General features: G+C 36.6%; 1 protein-coding gene across 1 annotated transcript; it reads left to right on the top strand.

Annotated features, from left to right (window-relative positions):
- The first annotated feature begins 2,085 nt into the window (after positions 1 to 2,085).
- chs1 (chitin synthase 1) lies at positions 2,086 to 24,947 on the top strand. Its single transcript, XM_085353819.1, has 34 exons — positions 2,086 to 2,132; positions 8,267 to 8,402; positions 9,093 to 9,278; positions 9,735 to 9,936; positions 10,821 to 10,981; positions 11,112 to 11,187; positions 11,970 to 12,082; positions 12,618 to 12,798; positions 13,131 to 13,224; positions 13,471 to 13,567; positions 13,786 to 13,907; positions 14,408 to 14,503; positions 15,184 to 15,348; positions 15,444 to 15,591; positions 16,385 to 16,450; positions 16,541 to 16,716; positions 16,925 to 16,983; positions 17,293 to 17,493; positions 17,601 to 17,769; positions 17,962 to 18,077; positions 19,269 to 19,448; positions 19,543 to 19,647; positions 19,752 to 19,869; positions 20,371 to 20,452; positions 20,527 to 20,762; positions 21,031 to 21,131; positions 21,288 to 21,369; positions 21,540 to 21,693; positions 21,861 to 21,965; positions 22,277 to 22,387; positions 22,557 to 22,694; positions 22,832 to 22,911; positions 23,239 to 23,305; positions 24,870 to 24,947. Exons 1-34 carry the CDS (start codon positions 2,086 to 2,088, stop codon positions 24,945 to 24,947), a joined length of 4,248 nt encoding a protein of 1,415 aa, XP_085209945.1.
- The last annotated feature ends 1,181 nt before the right edge of the window (positions 24,948 to 26,128 follow it).

The following is a 26,128-nucleotide window of genomic DNA, read 5'->3' as shown; positions in this document are numbered from 1 at the left end:
TCCTTCTGCTCTCCTGTGCCTTCGGTGGTGAGAGCAGCACCTAATTCTTGAAGCACATATCTGTAATATTTTTTCCTTGCTTTGTGGTATATCTGACTATTTGCTGTTGAAGTTGAAACCGCTTTTTGAGTTTCATCGTGTTCTTTTATTCACTTTGTCCGTAGTTTGAGTTGGAATGTTCTGTACTGTTTTCACTGTGCACCTCAGGAAGAATAGTTCTCGCTGCAGTAACAGTCAACGGGGATTTAACCTTAAAATAATAAAAAATAGTAATAAACAGAAACACAGAGGCACCAACAGCTGCAGTTCCTCAAACAGCCACTTGTAGCTTGATCCACATCCAGCTCAGTTCGCAGATGCTCTCATTTTAAACGCAGGATACTGATAAGTAAATTGATAAGTAAATTTATATAGCTGATTCCTATTTCATAATTCCCATAGGGTAGTGACTTTTTTTAGATAACTCAGCTCTTTGGATTTTGAAGTTTTAGCCATCACTCACCTCAATAAACGTAGTCACTTAACTGGACACCTACACCTATTTCTGCTATTGGTGTCTTTTTGAGGCATTTTTATTGTGAGACAAAAAAGCATGCCCTGACTGATGATACGGCCTGCTTTGACAGACAACCAGTCCAAAAAGTCTGTATTTGTTGAGTGAAATTCTGATATTTTCTTTTTATTTTCATGCAGTTACATAGGACCCATTAGCAGGTTCTAATTATGAAAATTTCACACACAAAGCAAAGTGATTACATTTCAAATCATCAAAATAATAGGTTTCAACATAGTTGTAGACATCTTTCATATACAGCCTTGGTGGTAGCAACATATGACTTTACTTTTTTTTTTACTGGCAGATTTTCTGTCAGGTCATTTAAAAAATAGTAGATTGGCAACGATGGGATGAACCAACATAAATTATGTACATGATCTCTGCTTTCAGTAAAAGGATTGACAGCAGACCAAATATTCAGGTTTACCTCTAATAAGTACACAAAACTCATTCCAAAAATACCATAGCCGACATCTTGGAGTCATATCCCAGTGATGACATTTAGCTGTACTGAGAGGAATTACTTGTTCATCTCATGTAGATGAGACCCTCTAACATATTAGTAGTGCCCCTCTGTGAAGCATTGTTATCGCCCAGGGTTAACTTTAGTCATTATCAGTGTAACAGTTACTTAATGCACAAAGGGTGTGTACACAAACAGTGATCCAAAAGCAGCTGTACGAGAAGTATAAACAGGCTAGAGTCCACATTTGTGCGTACCACTTGAACCTTGTACCACTTTACCGCCCCTCATAAAGAAGTGGATAGATAACCAGAAATTTCTGATCAGTGACAAGCTTTGAGCCCTTTCCATCACCCGAACAAGCAGGAACAAATTCCTAGTTTGTTTAGCTTACTCATGATGAGTGATTACAGCAACCTTTGGTCGTGGTTAAATATCGTCTCCTGCGAAATCCACACAAACTTCCTGGTTTCCATAGCTTTCATAAACTATGATCATCAGAGCACATACATGCGGGGGTTGTGCCTTACTGTCTATATGGGTGTCACTTTCATAAACTGTGATAAGGCACAAAATAAATCAGATGTACAAAGGACAAACTCCCTGACAGACCAACGGAGCGAGGCAGCTGGGTCAGGCCAATTATTAGCATAGGCATTTCTAAATTGAATTTTACACCTGTGTGGAGTCTTGATTTGGCATTTCACATCATTTTATTGATGTTTTACTTCATTTTAAAACAGTAGCTGGTGTTTGATTTTGTATTTTATTTTTTATTTTGGGTTGACACTGAAGGCAGACTTTTTCAAGAGCTTCAGCAGGGTGGATAGTTGGACACTTAAGAAAAGATTTAATCATAGGGCAGTTATCAAGGTAAAGAATCTCTATGTTTTACATTTAAATATGTGTCGATTAAGTCAATGGCAATATTGTTTAAAGATTTTTTTTTTGTCTATGTCCTGAACATGGTTTAATTTAAAATGCGTGCTATAAAGCCAGTTTTTTAAACTATCTTTAAACGATCTATTTTAGGTTCCTGGTTGATGCAGTGGAGTAAACAAGAAGAATGGAGGATCTGAGAGAAAGAGGAAAGAAACGAGAAGGAAGGCACAGGTAAAAAATCTTCAAGAGTGTGTGTTGCATCATAAAGGTTATGTGGTTTCATTTCTGCTTTAACTAATGGCACAGATGTGAAACTGAGCATAATATGTGACATGAGAGGAATTTAAATATGGAAATCACATTTATATGAGTGACAGGCCACGAGTCCACCAACCATGCTTTGATCTTAATTAACCTGCTTGATCAAATACATACAATGGAGGAGGAAAGCGGTCTTGCAGACACTTTCTTTCTAGGCAGTAGAAATCCATCTTCTCCTCTGGGTCTTTTATGCTTTGTGACCCATGCGGTGTTTAATAAAACTGGCTGTGTGCTGTGGAAGCATGATAACTTGCGGTGGGAGGAAAAAAAGAAGGAAAATATGAATAAAAAAAAGAAACAATTTCACCTGATTAAATCAAAAGTAACATCTGTATTGATAGGGTGACATAAAAACAAGAACACAAATATTTTAGAAACATCTCAAAAACGTGTTTAAAATGAAAGATTGTATTGTTATTTATTAAGCCATAAAAACGAAATTCATGTTGAATTACCAAATAGCTCGCTGGACTTCTCTGAGAAGTCGGAAATTAATTCAGTATAACATTTAACCACTAAAACTAATTTTCTATTCAGGAATGGAAGGAAATGACTGTAATTTGGCCTTTTAATCAAAAAAATAATAATGTGCTTTAAAAATATCATTTTGATTGCAGAGCTTGAAGATAGTGGTGAATTAACCTTTACAGAAACATTAAACATGTGTTTAGTAATTAGCAGTACTGTTAATTTAGGATATCTGTGGCATCTGTGGTCTAATAAATTTCTTTAGCGCTGTATCTTTGCATTTTCTCCTTCCTTTATTATCGAAATTTTGGAATCGTGTGTAACGTAAGCTTTTTGGTTTTAGTCTATGTTCACTGTAAAAACATTGCCTCTGATTTATTTCTACCACAGGAACTTACTGAAGTCAGACAGTTAGTGAATTTGTTTCCTAAATCAGGGTCAGCACATGTTATTCTTTAACTGACCAAGCTGCAGCAGGAACGTGTTTCATGTCATCACGGCGGCTTTAAAGTTGTTTCCTATTTGCTGCGCTGAGAATGAGACAGAAATACATTCAACACCACATGCCACTTTGAACCAGGCAGCTATTCAATTTCCTGTCCCTGGATACGCTATCCAGTTTTATTAACCTCTTCATCATTGTTAGGAGGTTAATTGTTGGTGAGATATGTGTTGGTAATGGATATTACATATATATATATTATTTTTCACCATAAAGTATTGTGTTACCAGGTTTCCATTTGATATAATTCACAGCCAAGAAAACAGTTAATTTGTTCTGTGCACTGCTGTGCTTCGCTTTATTGCTGTAGCTGATATCATCTCCACTGTTACTGCCTGCTGTTAGGGCCTCCATTTCAAATGTTAAATACACGCTGAAGTTGTAATTAAATTCTCCATTTAGGTATATCTGACACAAAAATTATGACACTGTCTCTGAGTTTAGCTTTTTTACACCACCCTTGTTGTGATTATGAAGTTATAAAGAAAAATAAAACAATATTTTATCAGCAACTTTTGATTTGAAAGCCTCTAAACTTCCACTAAACTAAACTAAAGCTAGGAGTGGTGTCTATAAAGTTTTTAAATATTAACTACTTTTATATAAATCATTGCAGTTAATTGTTTCCCAATTTATTAAATGTTACGCAACTTTAGAGAGTAATATAACTTGACTAGAAGGTCACAGCAAAGTGAGCCAGTGCACCAGTTTCCAAACTCCTAACATATGGCAGCCAAACTGTGTGACAGTTTTAATTTTTAATGGGGAAAAAAACCTTACTGAAATAAAAGATTTTTGAGCTTTAATGGGCCATGTAATCGAGTGCACTCTTAAACAGGGGTACGCCTTATGACATTATGATGTGATGGAGCCAAGTTGAATCTGGGTGATTACAGTCTGCAGATAATCATACAGTGTGATAAGTAAATATTGTAATCTGAAGTTTGTTGTCATAGTGAGTCATTCTTGTAAAAACTTTTTGAGTCTGGGGAACTGAAGTCCTTTCCTGATTTTGCTGGTCTTTTCAGCACAAATTGCTCTTCATATAAATCTACCTCACTGACTGGATTACCAAGGCTTCGAGCTGCGTCTTTCCACTGTTACCATCTTGGTGTTTTTGGGGGTGTTTTTGTTTTTGACTAATAACCTGTGATCGACAAAGCTTTGGATAATGCTCCTTTTTTTATAGGGTTAGGGATAATTTACAAAAAGAACTTGAATCAAGTTCCTCCATAAACTCATAAGGAAATGATTTACTGACGTCACAGAGCAAAGGAGCTGAGAGCTATTTTTTTAAATACCTCTCCAGAAAGCAGGAAATCTTTTTCGAATAGTTTTCACCATAGGGGGCCGCGGTGGCGTATCCTAGTGAGCTTTGGGTAGAAACATCTGAAAAGTTAAATTTCTTCCATCAATATCGTGTCTAATGAAGACTCACTAGTTTCATAAATACACAAAAAAATAAGTAGCTTGTCTGCTCGTCACTTGCCATTGGGGGAAAAGCTAAAGACAGCAGACTTTTGTTTTCTCACTGCTTTTAAAAAGTTAGATTATCCAGTATATCGATATCAGATTTTTTTACTTCCTAAAAACTGCCACTGTCATTTATCCTAAAAATCCAATAGTTATCAAGCGTCACATAATAATAATAATAATAATAATAATAATAACAGCTATAGTGTAATATCATTAGTCCTTATATAACAACCTTCTGCCAGCATCAATCCATTTTGTACTACACCTTGACTTAACAGTATTTCAGTTGCTATGGCAAAGCCAGAGATCACAGTGTAGCATAATCTCAAGGTAAAAAACCCACAGCCTGATAATTATTCTGCACTCTGTATTAATCATCGGGGTGGCAGAGATGGTGATGTTTAATGTGCCAGGAAACACAGATATCGAGTGTAATTATGGCCAAAGGGTTGCTTGAGAATCTCTTAGCTTAGATGCCTGTTTGCGTGCCAGTCACTTTCTAATCTGGAAGCACCAAAACCATACACTGTGCCTTTCATGCTAAAAGCTTTTGCTATATTTCACACTGACAAGTGACAATCACTGACAAAAATAAACACAGACCCCCCAAAAATGGGTAAAAAGAGAGAGAGATGCAGCGCACTGTTGAAAGAATACTGTTCAATAAAAACTGTACTCTGACCTTTGCGATGAACTGAGGGCTTTGGCAGATTTGTAGATAACAGAGGATTCTTCATTTTGTGCTGTAACCAACACCCAACAGACCATGATCACAATCAGCAATAGTTTGAGGTATAAAATGTAAAACTCTCCACTTAATTCCTTGTTACAGGCTCATCCATTGACTATGCACCCATGGTTTATCACATATTCATTTAAAAACGTCCCTGCAGTCAATTTGCACCTAATAAATGTAGTCATGACCATACAAATGTTAAAGTATCATGATAAGAAACAGTGCTGTGAAAACCTCGCCCCCCTTCCTGTTTTTCAGGAATCAGGAAGATAATTAAATACAATACAATACAACTTTATTTGTATGGCACATTTAAAAGACCAGCGGTACACCAAAGTGCTTTACAATAAAAACAGGAAAATTAAGACATTAAATAAAAGACTATTAACAAAGTACCACATATGTCATCAGGTTAAGGGCACTAATTATACGGCAATAGAAGGGAATATAAGAACAAAGTACTAAGAACAGATATAGCTAAAAGATAAAGTACATAAATAAGAAATTGAACCAAATATAAAATAGGGACACTAACTAGATGGAAAAGCTATGTTGAATAAATGAGTTTTTAAACGGGATTTAAAAGATAAAACGGAGTCTGACGCACAGAAAGCGATAGGAAGGTTGTGCCACAGATTCGGTGCAACCAGGGCAAAAGCACGGTCACCCCTAGATTTAAGCCTAGAGCTAGGCTGAGCCAGGAGTAATTGGGCTGAAGACCTGAGGGCGAGCCCAGGGACATATAGACTAAGAAGATCAACAAGATAACGAGGGGCTAAATTATTTATAATTTTAAAGTTGAGCAACAATATTAGTTAAAGTAATTAACTGTGATTAACCACATTTTTGGGAAACCTGAGTTCAGTTTGATTAGCCCTGCCAGGCAGCCTTGATTACTGACAGACCTGTGGAATCAAGAAGTCACATAAACAGAACCTGTGTGACAAAGTCTCTGACATCTATCGGTCTGGCAAGGGTTACAAAGCCATGGATTCCCATGAACCACAATAACAGTTATTATTCACAAAAGGAGAAAATTTGGAACAATAGTGGCAGGCCCACCAAAATTACTTCAAGAGCACATGGACAACTCATGAATCCAGTACAACATTTAAAACAACAAACAGGCTCAGGGAGGGGCGGCCATCTGCTGCGACCGGATAGGGTGACAGAAGGAAAACAGGATAAAAGACATGCTGTGAAAGAGAGACGGGGATTAATAACAAGTATGATTCAATGCAGAGAGGTCTATTAACACATGTTGAGTGAGAAAGGTGACTGAAAAGGAAAAACTTATCATGGGAATCCCCCAGCAGCCTACACTTATTGCAGCAAAACTAAGGGAGGATTCAGGGTCACCTGATCCAGCCCTAATGGGTGAATCCTGCTCTCTACCAGAACTTTCTGATGTAGAGTGTCTGGCCCTCAGTTTATGCCATGAAGCTCAAGTTCACTTGGGTTATGCAACAGGGCAAAGATCAGAAACCACACCACCAAGTCCATCACTGAGTAGCCCAAAGAAGGTCTTGGTGTGCCCTAGTCAAAGTATGAACCTAAATCCTACTTAGATTTTTTGGCATGAATTTAAAAAGGCCATTAGTGTTTAAAAAATGTAGGCTGAATTAATACAATTCGGCAGAGACAAATAGGACAAAATACCTCCATAGCAACGAGAAAGACTCAGTGCCAGTTGTTGCAAATGCTTGATTGCAGCACTTGCTGCCAACTGTTGTGTAACCAGTTGTTAGGTTTAGTGGACAATTACTTTTCTCAGATAGGGCTAAGTTGGTTTGGAGAACTTTTTCCCTTAATAAATGAAATGATAACTAGGGCTGTTTGATATACCGATATATATCGGATGACGATATAAAAACATCTATTTTAACCTATCGTTTGTTTCGTGGTGTCGTAAAATAAACTGTTTACAGCAATATTTTTTCATCGTTTTGATGGCCACTGTAGTGGCTATATTAATTTCCATGAGTTCTCGCTTTCTCTTATATTTAATATAACCACACTACTGACTATCAAGCGCCTGTTTTTACGTGTTGTCGATAGCAACAACGACAATAAAACCATCGCGTGGCTCCGCTGTCCACTTATTTGTTTTCTACATAAACCTTTCACAATAAAGCTCAAGATCCTGTTGAGACTTTTCAAAATAAACTGAATCACGTGAAAGATTATGCAGAGAGTTTACGGATGAGAAGAAAAAAAAAGAGCCGTCAGGTGCTAAAAAATTAATCTTAGACTCAAACTTTGAAAGAAAATGGTGGCCATTACAACTTATGTCTAAAAATGTATAGTTTCATGCATTGGTTAAAACACTCGAATCCAGGTAAAGGACGGAAAAAGTGGAAAAAGTTCACGCAAGTCGAATTGCCCAAGATTCACAGAATTTGCAGAAAATATTACATTTTTGTGATTTATATCGTTGTCAGGACGATAAATGTCTTATATCGGGATATGAGATTTTTGTCATACCACACAACCCTAATGATAATTGATAAATAAACGAAATCATCGTTTAAAAACAGCATTTTTTATTTACTAGGGTTGTCTTTGTCTATGTTTTTTTTTTATGACGATCTGAAACTTTTGAGGATAAAGAAAATATGCACACACAAAAGACAAAAAAAATCAGGAAGGGCACTGCGCTGTAGTTCAATATCAGTAAACTGAGACAGCTCAGTGTTTTCTCTTTCACATAGATGAAACTAAAAGATATTTCTACTCTATTATTAATTCTCTGTCATCCTTCAACTGACTTTAATAGATTATTAGGTAACCATTGTTTTAGTACATTATTAAACAGTCGTTCTAGTTTTCTGTTTTTATAGTCAACCAATATCTATTTTCCAGGGATACATGGGATCCATTCCAGCTGAACCCCGCAGGAGCTGAGAAGGAACAAAAGAGAAGATGTTTCCAGCTGGCTCAACATCTAGTGGCTGTTTTGGTGGGGTTAGCTGTCTTGACCACTGCTGTTGTTGCAAAGGTAGGACCATTTGTGAGTTTATCTTTTTCTCTCTGTGAAGTTATTCATCTGGTTACCACTGAGGCTGAAGTCCAAGCTCTGGCTAAAAAATGCTGACTTTGGACACAGCAAAATTGCCTCCAACTCCTCAGATTCTAGTATTTTCTTTCATAGACAGACACTTAAAAATCTGCATCTATGGCTTTGTTGTTGTTTTAGTGTTTTTGGTTTTTTTCTTGAAAGTGCTTTGGATTATTTTGATTCATTTGATCACCACTGAACAGTAGTATTGCTTTCTTAAACTCTGAGTCTGTACTGTGTTCCATATATGGAAAATAAGACCACTGTGTACTGTATTAGAGTCTGACTGATATATTATATTAGAAATTTCCCAATTCATGTTGCATAGTTTATCCATCAGAGCGCACTCTGCAAATCAATTTATGTTTTGTATGTCTAAAAAACTCTTTCAGGCATTTCAGCAAAGAACGCATCGTGTGAAAAGTACAAATCATGTGACAACAAGCTTATCTGTCTCTGCCTGCCTGATCATAAAGTAACACGAAGAAGATTCATGCTATTTATGAGAGGACAGAGTTTACAGTACTGAATGCCTTTGTACCCAGCACTCTCTTTACTGGGATTCCCCATCTAGTTCCTATTCCTGGAAATAGAATTTTCTTAACACACAATGATCATATATCCTTTCAGGGCTCCCTGCTGGTGTTGTCAACATTGTCCAGTCCAATGTCCCGGCGCACCCCAAAGGAAAAACAGTTCTACATGCTGATGATGATGTTCTGCCTAGTCTTCCCCAACGTCCTGGTCTTTTTGAAATCGCTGTGGCGATGTTCCTTCAAGACCTTTGTACCACCCAAAATGAAGATCATGGCATTTGTATGTTTTTCTACATATTTTTAGTTTATGTACCTATAACTAGACAGCAGAAAAATGTAAAATTACAAATCGTTACAGACAAACTTAGTAATAATGTTTTTTTTGTTAATCTTTGGCACAAAGTAGGTCCCATTGGGCGCAGTTAATTAATCATGAGTTTATCTTCTAATAGTATTTTCAACAAAATGCTATAAAGAGAATTTTGTCTTATTCTTATTTATGTTGTTCTTGTTTGTGTATTTATTGCCATTTCTGTAAGAATTATACAGACGATAACAGAAAGGTTTATTTAGGTCAAAAGACAGAAAAGAAAAAAAAGTAAAATGTACATTTGATGGTAATGATACAAATTAATGGTGAATATAAAGTATTTTTAATGGCCTCTATTTCCATGTCCAAAACCAATAGAAACACTGCATAAGTGAGGACATCTTTCTGGTTTTGTGTCTTTTCCAGATTTGCCTCATTGAGGTCCTGGTCTCTCTCGGTACTTCAGTCCTCGTGCTGGTGGTTATGCCTCAGTTTGACGTCCTGACTAATCTCTTCATCAGTGGAGGAGTCTGCATTGTGTCTGCAATTATGCAGATAATATTCAGACTACAGCGAGATAACTGGAAAATTGTGTTCCCAATCTGCTCCCTCATACTCACCTCTATTGGTAACTCCTTTTAAATTAGCTTCTATGTGCAAGCTTGTTTCCCTGGCTTTCTTTTTAGCTTTGTCCCCTGAACATTCATAGATTCGGTGTGGTGAAAACACAAAAAACCGAGAGCCGCTCTACAAAAATTAAATATAATATAATCCTTAATTACATTTTATGATAATTAGCTCACAGCAGGTATAGTAGGAGGTTTAACAGTCATGTTGGCAAACCTTACCTGCTCACAAATTAGGGGTAGGGAGTGAATGAAGCAGAAAGCAGTAGAGTCGACAGTTATTTTCTTAGTTCTGTACGTCACTCGTTTCTCCCAATTGTTTGAACACTTCTCAATCAAGGTTTGTGTTTTCAGGCTTTGACTGAACTGATCTGCTACTAATTGTCTGTCAGCTCTTTTAAACTATCATTCCATTGTTGTCTTGTTTATCCAATTCTGACACAGTAATTCTGTCACCCTCATTACAACAACTGCCTCATATAAATGATATAAAACGTCTTAACTGCCAAAACAACAACTCTGTCAAGTTTTGATGCTTAAGATTCAAATCTAGCACCAAGCTTGCAAGCTCCAAGTTCCATGATTGATTTAAAAAAAATATGGTGTATAAAAAATGTATAAATATTGGCAAACTTATATTAAACTTTGCCAAAGTTTCAAGTATTCGGAAAAAAGAGAGAGAAGGTACCTCAGAATGAGATAAATAGGGATTATTTTGTAATGCAGAGTCCAAGAATAATATTATGGAGCTGAAAATGTGAGTGATAGGTGTGTTTTTAGGACATTTGGATAGACAGTGGATACAGCGTATTCCATATACACTGTATCTACTGATATAAGAGAAAGTTTAGATATGCATTTATTAACTGACTAACTTGACCAACAGGTTACTGCATGCTGGGAATTGACTACTATGTCCGTGTAACGTCATATGTGGACAGACAGGGTTCTGACTGCTATATCTACGTGGCACTTGGAATTTTCTCTTCCCTCCTTGTCTCGTTGTGCTGGTGGGAAAATTCACTACAAGCAACCAACCGCATGCAGGTACGCTGTTTTTCTATAGTGGAGCTTCAGCTAGCTTGCATTCTTCCAAGTCTGTATGTTTATGATAAGGAAACTTTTTTTTTTTTTTTACACGATCACTGAGGATCTTTTTTCCTCTCTTATCCCACAGGATACGTTGTCACAACTGGATGGTTTCAGAGACTTTGTGTTTGTCATCAGCAGCATTCTGAGGATATTAGTGATAGGTAATTATTTGCCATCAATGTCTGTATTGACGCAATGAATGGAGAGGAGAAAAAAAAACATGCTGGCAAAATTACACCCACTCTGCACTGGACGCGTGATGAAAAAATCTAATTTCCCACATTCGCACTGGAGAACAAACAGATTTCTGTGATGTCAGGGGTGCAGATGGATTGCAGAGGATGTTCTCCAGCTGTGATGAATTCTTCAGTTGTTGTTTTCAGTATTAGTAAATCTAGGTTTTCTATTCTGCACAATAAACCACTATTAATATGTTCTCTTTTATTTTTATTTATTTAAAATCCAATGTATTTCTTAACTTGTAAAATTATTATTGCAAATGTTCTGATACATGGGCTGATTTTTATAAAGTGTTTTTTCTACTGTAACTAAGCACTGCAAGCTAATGACCCAGTTACACCCAAATCAGGGGTCAGGGTTCAGTATCTTGCCTACGGATAGTTAAACGCAAGCTTCCGATTGGTAGATGACCCAATCTACAGAACAGTGCAGATTTATGTTATCTGTACCGTATCTCTGTACACGTTGCAGATTAAATTGTTTCTTCTATCACTGCAGGAATTTAAAACGTTACCACTCTTATTATTTACAGTATTTTTTTTAAATCAATGTATTTCTATACCATAACAATATTTACTTGACCACAAACAAAGAACAGTGATAAAAAATAGTTTCATTGTGAACTAAATGATTTGAGTGAAAGAGGGGTGCATTTTTAAATGTGGCAAGCATGTAAAATTAAAATTGTTTTTGTCTGTTCTAGGGGCCGTATACCTGATCTACCACAAGCTAATTGCGAAAACCATCATATGGGACAATTTTATCCTGCGTGACGGAGAACTCCTGAAAACAGGACTAGTGTTGTTTTTCTTACAAGTAAGTAGAAGGAAGAGAGCATGCAACATGTATTAAAATTACTGTAGGAAGACTAGATGCCATAAATGTAGAATCTGATTTATCACTGCATGTAGCAGACAAAACTGTGTCTGATGGTGATTTAGCAAAAAGCACTTTTTCCCCATTATTGCATTTGATCATTTTCTTTTTATGGCTCTCAGCAGGTTTAGTCTAGATTAATTACTTAATAAGACAAAACTTACTTAAACCAATCAAATCTCATTCACACAGACTCTTTAGCAGCCGCAGGTTTAATCAGTCAGGGGTCTCTGTATCCACTACTTACTTGCCCGAGGCATGATAATGATCACATGTTCCAATTATGATCTGAGTTTTGAAGTGTAAAGCACTTTTTTGCACTTCTTTCTTACTTTTCCACAAAGAATTGGTTCAGAAACATATTTTAATGGTGGTAGGATGGTCTAACGTGTAAATTAAGTACATTACAATCTTAATTTTGTCCTTATGACTGTAAATTAGGCTTAATAAATATTGCCCTCATCTTCTGTCTCAGGCCTTCTGCTCAGCAGCCTGCCACTGGTTTGGAGTTGTGGCCTGTAAGATTCATTCTGTCAGGATGAGTTTTGCCCTTCCTCTATGTTGCACTGGACCTGCAATGCTACTGCTGGGAATAGTGCTGTTTTTTACACTGGGATGGAAACTGGATAATGGGACAAAAGCAGAAAGCATCATAGGTGAGTTTTTCCTTTTTCTTTATTCTTTTTTTTAGGTCAAGACAAATTGAACTACCTTCATAAAAAATTCACTTGCAATAAGTTTTGCATTCAGTTTTTAATTGTTTAATGAGTCGCTTCAGCACAGGGGAGTTTCCAGGAATTTTAACGTTGTTTCCACTTAAGTAGCTCAATATTTTCATCATGAAAATACACTTTGAAAAAATACACCATGACTCCTCTGATGCACTGTATCATTTATATGTATAAATTGTTATAATTATAAATAAATTAGTTATTTAAACTACATGTAATAAAGCTAAAAAAAAAAAAAAAAGTTTGTTTTATTGCAGAATTTTGTGACAAGTTGCTCTATCTGAACTCCAAAAACACGTCTGCGGTCTTACTCGAGCTTACTAGGAGCATGTGTCGGACTTCACTAAACAGGTGTGTTTGTATGCTGAGAAATGTGTTAATGAAACGTAGCATGTGAGTTTTTCAAGTCACTAATTCTTCTTACACTTCAAGCAGCCTGGTCATTTATAATTTTTTTTTAATGCGAATAAAATGGAAGTATTTATTGTCCAACCTCATCTGCCATGTCCTATAGCAATATATTAAGTACAGATATCTTCTGTATTTCTTATCTTTGCACACTTCACTCAAAATATTTATTTACCATTTGATTGACAGCCACTACTTTCAATGGCCTTTTGCCATGCTGGCACTGGAGGGAGTGTGCATGTGGTCAGGCCTCGTCACATGTACCTACTACGTATGGAAGATCAAGGTATCAGAAAAAAACACAGCGCATATGCACACACTTTCAGTCAATTGGCTGTGAGAAGATGTATGCTTTAAATGAATTCAGTCATTTCTTTATTTGGAAGTTTTATTTTAACTCCCAGAAAAGCCACACCACAACATATTAAAGCATATTGTTTTTGAGATCTGATTTTTTTAAAAATGACATACACTTAAATAGCTTTGTGGTTCACCTTCCATTAGGTCCAGCGTATAGAAAGAACATCTCAGCTCTTTGTTCGTCGATTGTATGAATCTGCTTTCATTGACCTGTCTCTGCTACTCAACACCAAGATGAAGGTTCCAAAAGCCAAAACCCAAGAAAGGTCAGTGTGATCTGAGAATAGCTTCCCTGTTGAACATTATTTCAGTGTGGCCATAAATTAACCTAAAAAAAAAAAAAAAAATCAATCATAATGGGTGATAACTTTTCAAATGCAGTAGAGGCACAGACATTTCTTCAACAGGAAAGGCAGTATGCAATTATGCAGTGAATAATTTATTTGAAGTATAGGTAGAAAAAAATGCATTTGAAGTTGAGTTCATGCAAACTGTGTCGCTAGCAGAGCACGTCTCAGTGTAAAGACATACACACAGACATGACCCAAAAACAATTGATGTTCATCTACGACCTCAACAAAATTGGAAACTCGCTTATTTGCATCCCCAAATTCACTGCAGCTGCACATGTGGCACATTTTATGAAGCCATTTCCACAATGGGTGTATAACATTAATGAGCCTCCATAGCAGATGCTTCTAAGATGTGCGTGTTCACAGCATGAAATGTTTAAAAATTCTGCTACAACTTCTCCTCTCCTTAACAGCCATGATGAAATGCAGAAGTGTGTGATCTATCTGTGCGCCACCATGTGGCATGAGACCTACGACGAGATGCTGAAGATTCTCACCTCCATGTTCAGGTTAGAGCCAGTACCTCTGAAAACATCAGGGGCCAGACAAATAAATAAGTGTAGGCACAAAAACATGCATGTGCATACCCCAGTCACTATGATGAGAACTTCTTATCACATTTCTTATCATTATATATTTTATCTGCACATACAGACATAAAGTAGATCAGGCTGCATACAAATCCACAGTGACTGAGATTTAACAGCAAGCATGCTTAAGCACGGCTTTATAATTCTGATGAAAATAACGAGTTTGAGTTTAAAGCATCTAGCCCCAGGTGTACTAGTATCACATACACAGCGTGGGTTTAATTTCTCTTTTACATATCATTAAAGAGCAATATAACAGCGTATTAAAATATGGGTTTGATTTACCTCCACCTGTTTAATTTCGCACCAGGCAGGTGTCAGTACACAGGTGAAATTTTTAACCAGAGAGGCATTTAGAGCCTCTCAGTCTGATGTAAAGTGGTTCTTAAAAATGTAAATAAAAGGTCAAATTCATTAGCTTATGACCTAATATATTCAAAGGCCTAAAATGCCAAGTGTTTGGGCTGCTTAACATTTAAAAAATGCATTTTCCTGTCATTCTTGTTATTTCCTGCTGTGCACTGACTGTTCACACTTAAAAATAAGACCTAAATGAAAAGGCTTTTGCTGTGTTATACAGTCATCTGTTATTGTTTCAGGCTGGACCGTTATCGAGGGGATCCAAAGGAAGATCACAAGGACTGTTTTGACTTTGAGTGTCACATTTTAATGGACGATGCCTTCATGACTGACGATGACACAAACAAGAGGCTGGTTAATAGTTATGTTAATGACTTGATCCATGTTGTCATTGAAGTTTACAGGTGAGATAACCCCACAGTTAAATATATGTGTGTACATCTGCATGTCTCTCTTTATCCATCTTTCAAACTGATCACCTACACATCCCTCCGTTCAGGGTCTTCACCAACAAAGAGCCTGACGATGTGTCGATCATTGAGACTCCCTACGGTGGCAGGTTGATGTTTGTTCTGCCAGAAGGGAACATGCTCTATGTTCACCTAAAAGACAAACTACTCATCAGGAACAAAAAAAGATGGTCCCAGGTACAGATTAGCTGTGAAAGTTTCTATCTCTATATCCCTATTTATGTGTATGTGATTGTGAAATACACTAAAAACCAAGTTCTCTCACTCAAACATGCAGACTTGTTTTCTTTTTTCATGTATTGGAATTGTATGAGCTTGAATGGACCCATCATGTGTATGGTCTGATTCTACTATTCTATAACCTCACACAGTGGGACGGGTTCTTCAACACTCATTATTATTACTCAAATGTGTCAAAAATATATGTTTTACTCAAAAAACTATTTACTATTGAATATGGGATAGAAAAGCAGCAACTCCAAAACTAGATATTTTTATATATATATATATATATATATATATATATATATATATATATATATATATATATATATATATATATATATATATATATATATTATATATATCTTAGGCATGAAAATAAATGGCTGAAATCATTTCAGTGCTGTTCAGTATTTCAAAATAAGAAACTGTGTTGCTCTATTGTGCTGCATGCCATTATTAATAATGATTTGGACTGCAGTAAATATACTGAGATACTGGAAGTGCTGTTAATTAAATGTGTGTTCAACTCTAATTGTAAATGTATGAAAATGCTTAGTTAAAATTTAAAACATGCTTGCTAGTATTGCTGGTATAATCATTCTGTATTTTCTACCTGTGTGATAAAAGTTTAATTAATTTGACAAATCACCTCTGTCAAGTCATCTAGACTATTAAACAGTGAGTCTCCAAAAGGCTGTTCTTGGATTTTAACATTCAATACTGCTGCTTTTTTCTTTTTTCTTAGATAATGTACATGTATTACCTGCTTGGCTGGAAAGGCTACATTGTGAAGAACCCTTCAAAGATCCCAGTAAGACTTTTCAGCTGTTCGAGTCAACTTATTTTGGCATTGTGTATAATTTCTTATAATTTTTCAATGACCTATCTTTTTTTTTTTTAGCAATTGAATAACTTTTCCAGAGCCAGTTTGGTCTCTCTGGATAGTGAGACTTTCGTGTTGCCTCAGTATGACAACGACAACAAACGCAAGTTCATCTCAGACGACAACACGTATATTCTTGCTCTTGACGGAGACACTGACTTCCACCCTAAAGCTGTGATTCTGCTTGTAGACAGGTGAGCAGCAGAACAGTCAACTTCTTAAAATCTGTCATGGCTCAGTATTTACATAATTTTCCTCCATAAATCACTGATGCTATTGTAGACAACAAATACCACAAATACTCATTTTATGAGCTATTTAGTCATCCAGTTAGAAAGTGTCGATTTTAGTTATTGTTGCTTGTCAAACATGTCAATTTATAAAACATATTTGTGTTCACAGGTTGAGGATGTATGACAATGTAGGTGCAGCATGTGGTAGAATCCATCCTACTGGCATGGGTGAGTGGGCATTTCATATGTATTGCCACTGATGTATCATTAAATGTATTTCATTTAAAAAATAAACATTTAAAGAAAGCCTTTTGATAAACTGGAAATCGTGTATATTTCATAGGTCCACTCTAGTTCTTGACATTCCCTACATCAGCATTTAGTGGGATTTTTGCTTCTGCAGTGTTCTTTTAAGCTCTGTATATATGATGGACTAACTTAGAAACAACGTACTACATGTACTTTTTTCCAAATGCCTATTATTCTTCAACCTCCTTTGCTTCATCTCTCCTCTCATCTGCCTCTCTGCCATCCCAGGTCCCATGGTGTGGTACCAGAAATTTGAGTATGCAGTAGGTCACTGGCTCCAGAAGACAGCAGAGCATGTGTTTGGTTCTGTGCTGTGCAGTCCGGGATGCTTCAGTCTGTTCAGAGGGTCGGCCCTGATGGATGACCATGTTTTAAAAAGATACTCAACAACTGCACAAAGAGCTCAAGAATATGTGCAGTATGATCAAGGTTGGTAAACGCAACCAAAAGGATCAGTAGACTTTTTTACCTCGTCTAGTTTGTACTCTTAGTGTTTTGACATTTAAACTCTTGGTGTCACGTGTGTGCTCTTCTAGGGGAGGATCGATGGCTGTGTACTTTGCTATTGCAACAAGGCTGGCGAGTCGAGTATAATGCTGCTTCAGATGCATACACCAACTCACCACAGGAATTTGAAGAGTTTTACAACCAGAGGAGACGATGGGGACCTTCAACATTGGCTAATACACTGGACCTTCTCCACAGGCTAGTGTTACATGTTATTAATAATAGCAGGGTTTCATTCTATAGCCATCCTGCTTTTTACTTAAAACATTTTAAAAAAAAAGAGAAAATTTTTCATTCTTAGTTTGATGGTTTCCTGGTTATGTTTGTAGGCTATAAATCCTACAAACACTTCTACTGCCATACTAACTCTTTTGTGGTTGTGAATCTTAGTGGTCCAGAGACAGTGAAGAGAAACGAGTCCATCTCAGGGATTTACGTCTTCTACCAGATGTTCACTGTTGGATCTTCTATCCTGGGACCTGCCTCTGTAACTCTCATGATAGCAAGTAGGTTTAAGTCTAGTTAATGACTCTAACACATTTATCACCATTATTCATGCCATTAAGTTGCAGTTTATCTCTTATCCTTTCAGCTTTCAAACACTTTTTTAGGTTTTGAAATATATAAAAAGTTCCGTTAGGGAAGTAAATCCTACAGATTCTCTCAGAAACCCGTGACTGTCTTTAAATTATGCTACTCTGCAACAAGGAAACAGAACTAAAGTAATTGAGCAAACACAACTACAATAGATATGGTATAGTGGTTTCATTTTAAGACCGCTCCCATAAAGTAAGCTGTATAATAACTTGTTTAAAGATTTGACTGAACCAAATTCAGATGCCTTACTTGTTCCTTATGGTGTCAATAAACTTAGTTTTATCACCGGCAAATGGAAACGCACAAGACTTGTTAAAATCCTTCTGATCCAGTTCACTGCATGTCACACATTAACATCTTTACTGTATGGTATAATCTTTGTTGCATGTCATATTATGCAAATTCTTTATACCGCACTTACCAGAACTGGCGTTTACAAAGTTCCTTATTAGGGTTCACATTGTGTAGTATGGTAGACCACACTGATTTCATTGTTTCAATCCACTGTTTAGCACGTGAAATATTATTCTTCTATCATTTGTTTAAACTTGTCTGGGAAATGTTGCCATAATTAATTTATGTATTTATTTATTCTGAATTATGGCTTGGTGGCCTGTTTGAGGTCCTAATGACCTCTGACCATTGCCTACCAAATTCAAGTCTGGGCAGATGTTTGTGCTATATTTTTTTAATAGAAAATTGCCACATTTGTACTATTCCAAATGCGAATACCTGTATGCATCCACAAAAACAGTAAAAAGGACAAGAAAAAAAAGGATGAAACATTAATTATGTAAAGTGAGTTTAAAAATTTGAGTTCTCGTGGTTTGTAAAGATGTATCCTGGAAGCAAAACCTGGAACAAATATTTCTAATCTGAACTTTAATGCAGTCATTAATGCAGGTAACTACAGTGTGAACCACCAGTTTTCATTAAACACTTGGCTTAACTGAAGGCAGACTTAGTAATAACTTGTAATGGTAACTACAGGGAAATTCACTTTGCCAAGCCCATCTGCATTAATAATTTTTGTGCATTAATAACTTTACATCAGTCATTTATTTCTCCTTCTCTCCTCCCCCTCCATCTTTTCCTTCCAGGTGCTTTCCAGTTTGTCTTCAGACTCACTGGTACACTCTCCATCGTCGTCGCGTGCGTTCCCCCCGTGTTCTACATCCTCATTTGCTTTTTAACCAAGTCGAATACCCAAATAACCATTGCCGGCATCATGAGTGTTCTGTATGCATTCCTCATGACTGCGTCCTTCTTTTCCATCATTGGTGGGTAGAATCGTTTTTTGACTGTATGTTGTTGCAGTCTCATATCTTTCAAATAAATGTCCATTAAATGTGCAAATGCCTTTTTCTCTTTTAGGTGACATGGTGATTCAGAAAACCTTCTTGACCCCCACTGGATTGTTTTTGATTTCAATGGCAATCATGTACTTGATAACAGCTTTACTCCACCCTGAGGAGTTTTGTATGTTCATTATTATTGTTCTAAGCATTATTTCACATTTTTTGTGTGATGTTGCTTCATGTCATGTGACATTTTTTGGCTTTGTTTCCTTTTCTTTCTTGCAGTCTTGATTATCTATGGTCTGATGTATTTCATCTGCATCCCCAGTGGATATCTCCTTTTGACCATCTACTCGCTGGTTAACATGAACAATGTGTCCTGGGGCACAAGGGAAACCAACAAGTAATGCATTATTTTAGACCACTGTTTGTTTAATTAATTATCATGAAATAGCAATAATATTATAGGGATCAAAATAAGAATGGAAAATTATAACAAATTCAAATCTCAAACAGAAATGTTGCATTTCCCCAAAACGCAACATTACTGTGTAAAGTTCATAAGATCTGAAGAGTCGGTGGAGGAGCTGCTGTGCTTACAGCCAGAGCTCTGGACCTAAAATGACCATATCAAGAATATCGCCTGTCTTTGACATCATAAGGATCGAAGAGTAGAAAAAAGCCTCAGCCTTTAGAGAAGTCTTAGCCTGAAAGTGTGTATATATAGTCGTGCAGAACTTTTAGCTGACCAAATCCATTAGTTCATCCACTTCCTGTTCCATATTTGACACTCATCCATGAAACAAAAACAAATAAGACAGCAGGGAATTGATTTTTTTTTTTTAATCTTGTCATATCAATCACTCTTTGTGACCATACATCCTCATATCTGTCTGTCCATTAGGGGAGGTGTAGAGCAGAAGAAACTACACAATCTTCTCTGTGACAAAACCTGTAGATGCTGCTGCTGGGACATGAAGATACAGGTATGGTTACAGTTCCCGACATACCTGACAGCAGGTGATGGATGAATGGATTAATGAACTCTGTTGCTTTACAGATAACCCAGGAAACAGAGCGTCTGATATTTCAGCAGCTCGCGGGTCAGATTATACAGCACATCCCAGCCAATCCAATCACCCAAAACGAAACACCTCTACACCCAGCCTTAATGCTGGAGCCTCACACCAAACAACACGCCAAGAAAGAAGAAGCCAAGGAAGAGATTGCAAGACCTCTAGTTGATGATTTGAGGAAGAAGGCAGCAAAGAGCAGTGACCTGGGTTCCAGTAGCAGGTAGCGTTCTGTTGTTGTTGTCGTGGTTGTTTCTCCTCCTTTATTTGGTCAGTCATTTCTAATGTTGTTCGCTCACAGGCTGATCTGGCCCTATATAAATCAAATTGAATTTAATTAATTATTTTACCAGAAATCCAATATACTACTGGCCTTGAAAATAACACAGTTCCATTCAAGTCTCATACTGAACACAGCTGTTTATAAGGACAAAATGAGATGTGCGCTGGAATTAAGAAGCTCACAATAAGTGCATGTGTGCTGTGTGCAGTGACGATGGTGCTGAAAACAGGAGCATGAGTTCATCTGATGAAGAAGACAGTGATCATGATGATGACTATATGATTCGTGAGGCAGAGATTCCCGCCGCTGGTGAGAAGCACTCTAAATGCATTTAGGTCCTGAGTGCACCACACTGTAATTTCCAGCTATACATGTAGCTGTGGATCATTATATACTATACATTATGTAGCATATAAAACAGAGTAATGATGCTATCCGTGTGTGTGTGTTTTCATGTGTATGCAGACTGGGTGCACCCAGTGAAGGAAGAATTTCTGAAAAAGCTGACATACTTCAACATGAAGAGAAATCTACAAGAACAAATACGGTAAATAATAAACATCATCCAAGTATTTGCATGTTTTTGTTGTTCACTTGCAGGCATTTTTACAAGAATAATTAACATTTACACTAAAACTACGTTTGTGTAAGATGCTGTACAATTACCCCGATGGCAAAGCTGCAGTTGTGTAGTTAAACTGCTTTTGTTCTCCTCAGATATGCACTCCGTAACAAAGATTACGATGAAGTGTGCGAAGACTTGGTGCTGATGTTAACAGACACACTCAATGTAGAGCTCAATTCAGTGGGGCCTGAAGACGTTCTCTCAGACTATCAGCTGGAGGAGTTACAACTTGCGCTAAACAGACAGGTGATGACAACTTTGGTGTAAATAAAATAATGACATGTTGCTTTTAAAACAAAATGAAATTAATTTGAGAGGAAACCTGATTTCCAGAGTTTCTATTCTTCTGAAAACTTCTGAAAACTGCTGCTGCAGAAAATACATAACTGACCTGACTTCTCTCTGTGTCTCAGGCACGGCAAACCCTTAAGACCAATCGAATGGAGAAGTTGGAAAAGAGAGTAAATCTAGCCATTGAGAAAACACTCGCTGCCCCACAAGTGCAAAAGCTAGAAGAGGTAAGATGTTTATTCAGCTGTCGGGTCTGTGAGATAGAGGTAGATACAAAAAGTTGTATTTAAAATGAGTATTTAAACACAGTATTACTACTTCACAATGCACGGTAGATGTAAATGTTTCTAAATTTTGCCGTTCGTTTTCAGTAATTAAGGTATAGTGAACAAAGCAACCGCCCTGAAATGTTATTCATTAGCAGATTTCTGATCTTCTAAGGAAAATAAAATTTATATTTGCTAAATGGAGTTAGTCAGTTAAAAAAGTGATCAATTAAATTTTTTTTATTGAACTGTGTGCATTTTTGTGTGTTTAGAATGAGAACGACTTCTGGAACAAGCTAATCGAGCGCTACCTGAAACCAATCACTCACTCTAAAGAACATCAGGAGGAAGTCAACAGAGAACTAAAGTCACTGAGAAACAAGGTCAGCACTCTGATGATGACAATGATAACAAATGAATGATCCCAAATCATTATGAAAAAATACTCTGATGCGTCAGGTTGCAGGTTGGGAGTGAAACCTTTAAAAACAATTATCCACTTGAAATGTGGCAAAACGAAATCAAATATTAAATTCTCTTACCTCTCCACAGGCCGTCTTCCTGTATTTCATCATAAACGTGCTCTGGGTGGTAGCTACCTTCTTCTTGCAGGCCATTGGAAATGATGTCATCAGCATCAGGATCCCAAAGTATTATCCCAATGGAACTAAAAGTGATGAATTCCTCAAGGTTGGGACCCACAACAGACACTCCTAAATGCATGTGCTGCAGTTAAAGAAGGATTGTGATTCTTTTTAAATAATTGTTTGAACTCCTGTAACATCTGATGTAATTAGTAATCCATTCTATTGCTCTTTTTCTGACAGGTGGAGCCTCTCACTTTGATGTTTCTGTTGTCTTTTGCTATTCTTCTCATTGTGCAGTTTCTGGCCATGTTATATCACAGGTAATAACATCATTTCACATTTAACTTTTATTTTTTTCCTCACAGGTTGTACTTTTTGACTAATTTAGTGACCTTGAAAATGAAGCAGGACAATCCAGCAGGCTTGATTGAGAAGCAGAGAAATTTAATCAAAGTTATTAATCTGGCACTGAATAACCCCACCCCCCACCCCCCCCACCCCGCAATCATGAGCAGGGAGTCTTTGAGTTCTGTCTTTATGGAGAGTTATAATGGCTTTGTCCTTGTCACTGTTATCCATCGATTTCTTCATTTTCATTTTCCCACATTTTCCCCTCATGTTTCATCCTTGTGCCTTTTTGTTTTCAGAGTCTACACCCTGATCCATGTGGTGTCCTATCGCAGCTCAGAGAAAAACTACAAAGAGAAAGACGAAGTAAGTAATTACACTCAAAAGCATACAAATAATCATGAGGCTTGATTATGTTCGGCCACTACGTCACATGGGCCCCACACATACCGGCAGTAAAGCAAGAAAATCAAACTGCAGCCGACTTAACATGATTAAAACAACAAAATAAATGAAAGAATAACTGCACAAATCCAAACTTCACAAACGCTAAAAACATAATAGCAGCTACATCAGGCTGTCAGACATGACAACAAACATTAAAATGTCTTCCTTTCTTTTTTTAAATACAAACTAAAGTATTCAAATTAAGCCTGGAGCTTCACATAGTGCAGACCAACACAGCTGACGTTTAAACAGGTTTCACATACAGTACGGTTTAATCACAATATAGCAATTAAGTATTTGTTTTAATCGTTCTGTACATTTCAGTCGATTTACGATGAAATGAAATGTTTTCATCTTGCTAGGAACAGTTCAAAACTTACCAGGGCCACAATAATTAATTAATACTTGAATGAAAATAACTAACTAGTTTCCATATGATTTTCAACAAATAGATAAATTTAAAAATAACATAACAACATAAAAATTGAGAGCTTTTGGGTTTTACTTGCTTTTTGTTAGTTCAGTTACTTTTGTGTCCCTGCAGGGAAAAGAAGCTATTAAACCATGATGAATTCTTTATAGACTGCAAAATATTTAAAATAGTTATTAATTATTAATAAAATGATTCGCATTTATAGAAGCATATGGCATTCGTAGACACACAAACGTGTTGTCTTATGACTTTGTTTCTTAATTAAGTGACAAAAAATGTATTTATGTAAACCAGATTCATAAATTATTAAAAAAGGTGAAAGTGGGTAATAATCAGTACTATACGAGAGAAACTGGATGTAACTGTAATGCACGTTTTTAATAATGCACCATTGTGAAAAATGTTATTAATACTTGTAGAACAAACATATATGAAAGAAGTATAAACTAAACTAAATAATGTAAACTTGTAAGCAATGTGTAATTTGTGTAATATTCACAACTATTACTGAATTTTTTTTAATACTAAAGAAATCTTAAAAATCTGATGATCGTACATGATGCTGAGTTCTGACGAGTGCCCATTTCTGTTAAATTGTCTTTTTGGCATAAAGCTTTCCTTACAACCGTTACCTCTTAATAGCCAATTTGGGACGCAAAACTTTTCTAAACCAGTAAACATGAGGGGGCATTTGCAGCGCGCAGTGTGGATCATTAAAAGCATTTACTGGAGACGGAATTGAAACGTCTGGGGAGAATAACATCAGCAGATGTGGTTGAAGCAATCAGACCTTTAACTTAAGTAAAAGTAGCAATACAAGAAAGTATTAGTCCTATCAGCTACTGACACAGTCACGTTCAAGGCTAACAGTTATGCCACAGACGACGAATTTAGCGCATCAAACCATTCCAAGATTCCACCAGTGTGGTCTCAATGAAACCTGTTAACTGTCCATAACACTAATCCAGACACGGGATCTTCTCAAAGCTTAAAACATAGAGACTCCTGTATTTTGGAAAATGCTGATTGACCTTTTTCCCTGTCATCCAGGACGACACTGGTGATGACCACTTCATTATGGAGAACCCCGCACACAATGAAATTTTTCTGACAACTGAAGACCTGTAGTCAGAAACAAGAAGATGTAGCTGCAGAGACGCAACAACAAGCCGAAAGTGGCATCATTAGCAAGCTTTTTCCCACCTCAGGGCTGTTTCCTCCACTGTGGTTCATTTTCCTCAGGTTTCACTGTGCATTAAACACGGTACATTCTGGTCATGATCATAGCACACACTGTCACACAGTCCTTGTAGACATCCCATGTCTTTAGCTTTCCATCACAGGAAATAATTTACTTTTTATCTATTATGTAGCAGCTGTTTTGCCTCCCGGTATAATCCAGCAGGGGAGGCCAAATGGCACAGGGGAAATCAGTCAGAACAGATCCAATAAACTTTGTTTGTCATTGCACAATGAATTATTAACATGTGAGAATGGGACCTAACACAATAATATCAAAGGATGGAGTGATTTTAAAGATCGGCTGTTTAATTTTAATATAACTGCTTGTAAGATTGCTGTTTTTGCTATCAGAACTATAGTTGAATCCATCAGGTTTACTGATTTTGCATCTCACTATAAAACAGATTTTTTAAAAAAGCTCTTTGAATAAGATGCATTTTAAGTTTACTGAAAAATCTGTGTAAATCCTGTTATTGTTCTTCTTCAACTATTGCATCCAAATCAATAAAACTACAATACTGGGCTAGATGTAGAGAGGAGTATAATATTTTCACCTGTCTGGGTATTTATGAAAAGTGTATATCTAAATCCTTGGTCAATATTAAAATATTGACAGGTACTTGAATATGCAGGAAACAGTGCCAGTAATGCAATATTTGCACATAGACTGTTGTTAAGAAATTCTTTTAGTTTATTTTATATTGTGGTGTAATTAAACTGTGTTGCCCTTCCAATATTGTGTCAGTATATTGTGATTATGTTTGCCAAGTACAGCGATGCGCTAGACAAAGTGGACAAAATTGGTACAAGTAAATTAAAAAAATATTGTGGGCAATAATATGCTTGTATTGAAAAAAATTAAATAACGATCAAACAAAATGTCAAGCTGTCTGTCAACGATATAACCTTACAACTTCTGATCTAACGATCCAATACAGTAAAATGAATATTTATGTACTGTGACTCAACTTTGTTATTTTATAGCAATGTTTGGCTCATTTAAATAATTAAACGTACATCATGCAGATTTCAGATTGTCTGTTTTTTGGTGTAATGCAGAGTTATAG

Source organism: Diplotaxodon limnothrissa, linkage group LG1 (assembly GCF_057381915.1).
Source record: "Diplotaxodon limnothrissa isolate DT_005_m linkage group LG1, D_limnothrissa_male_GT1.1, whole genome shotgun sequence".
NCBI lineage: Eukaryota > Metazoa > Chordata > Actinopteri > Cichliformes > Cichlidae > Diplotaxodon > Diplotaxodon limnothrissa.
The sequence above is the reverse complement of the archived record's forward strand: the minus strand, read 5'-3'. Positions and strand labels throughout refer to the sequence as shown.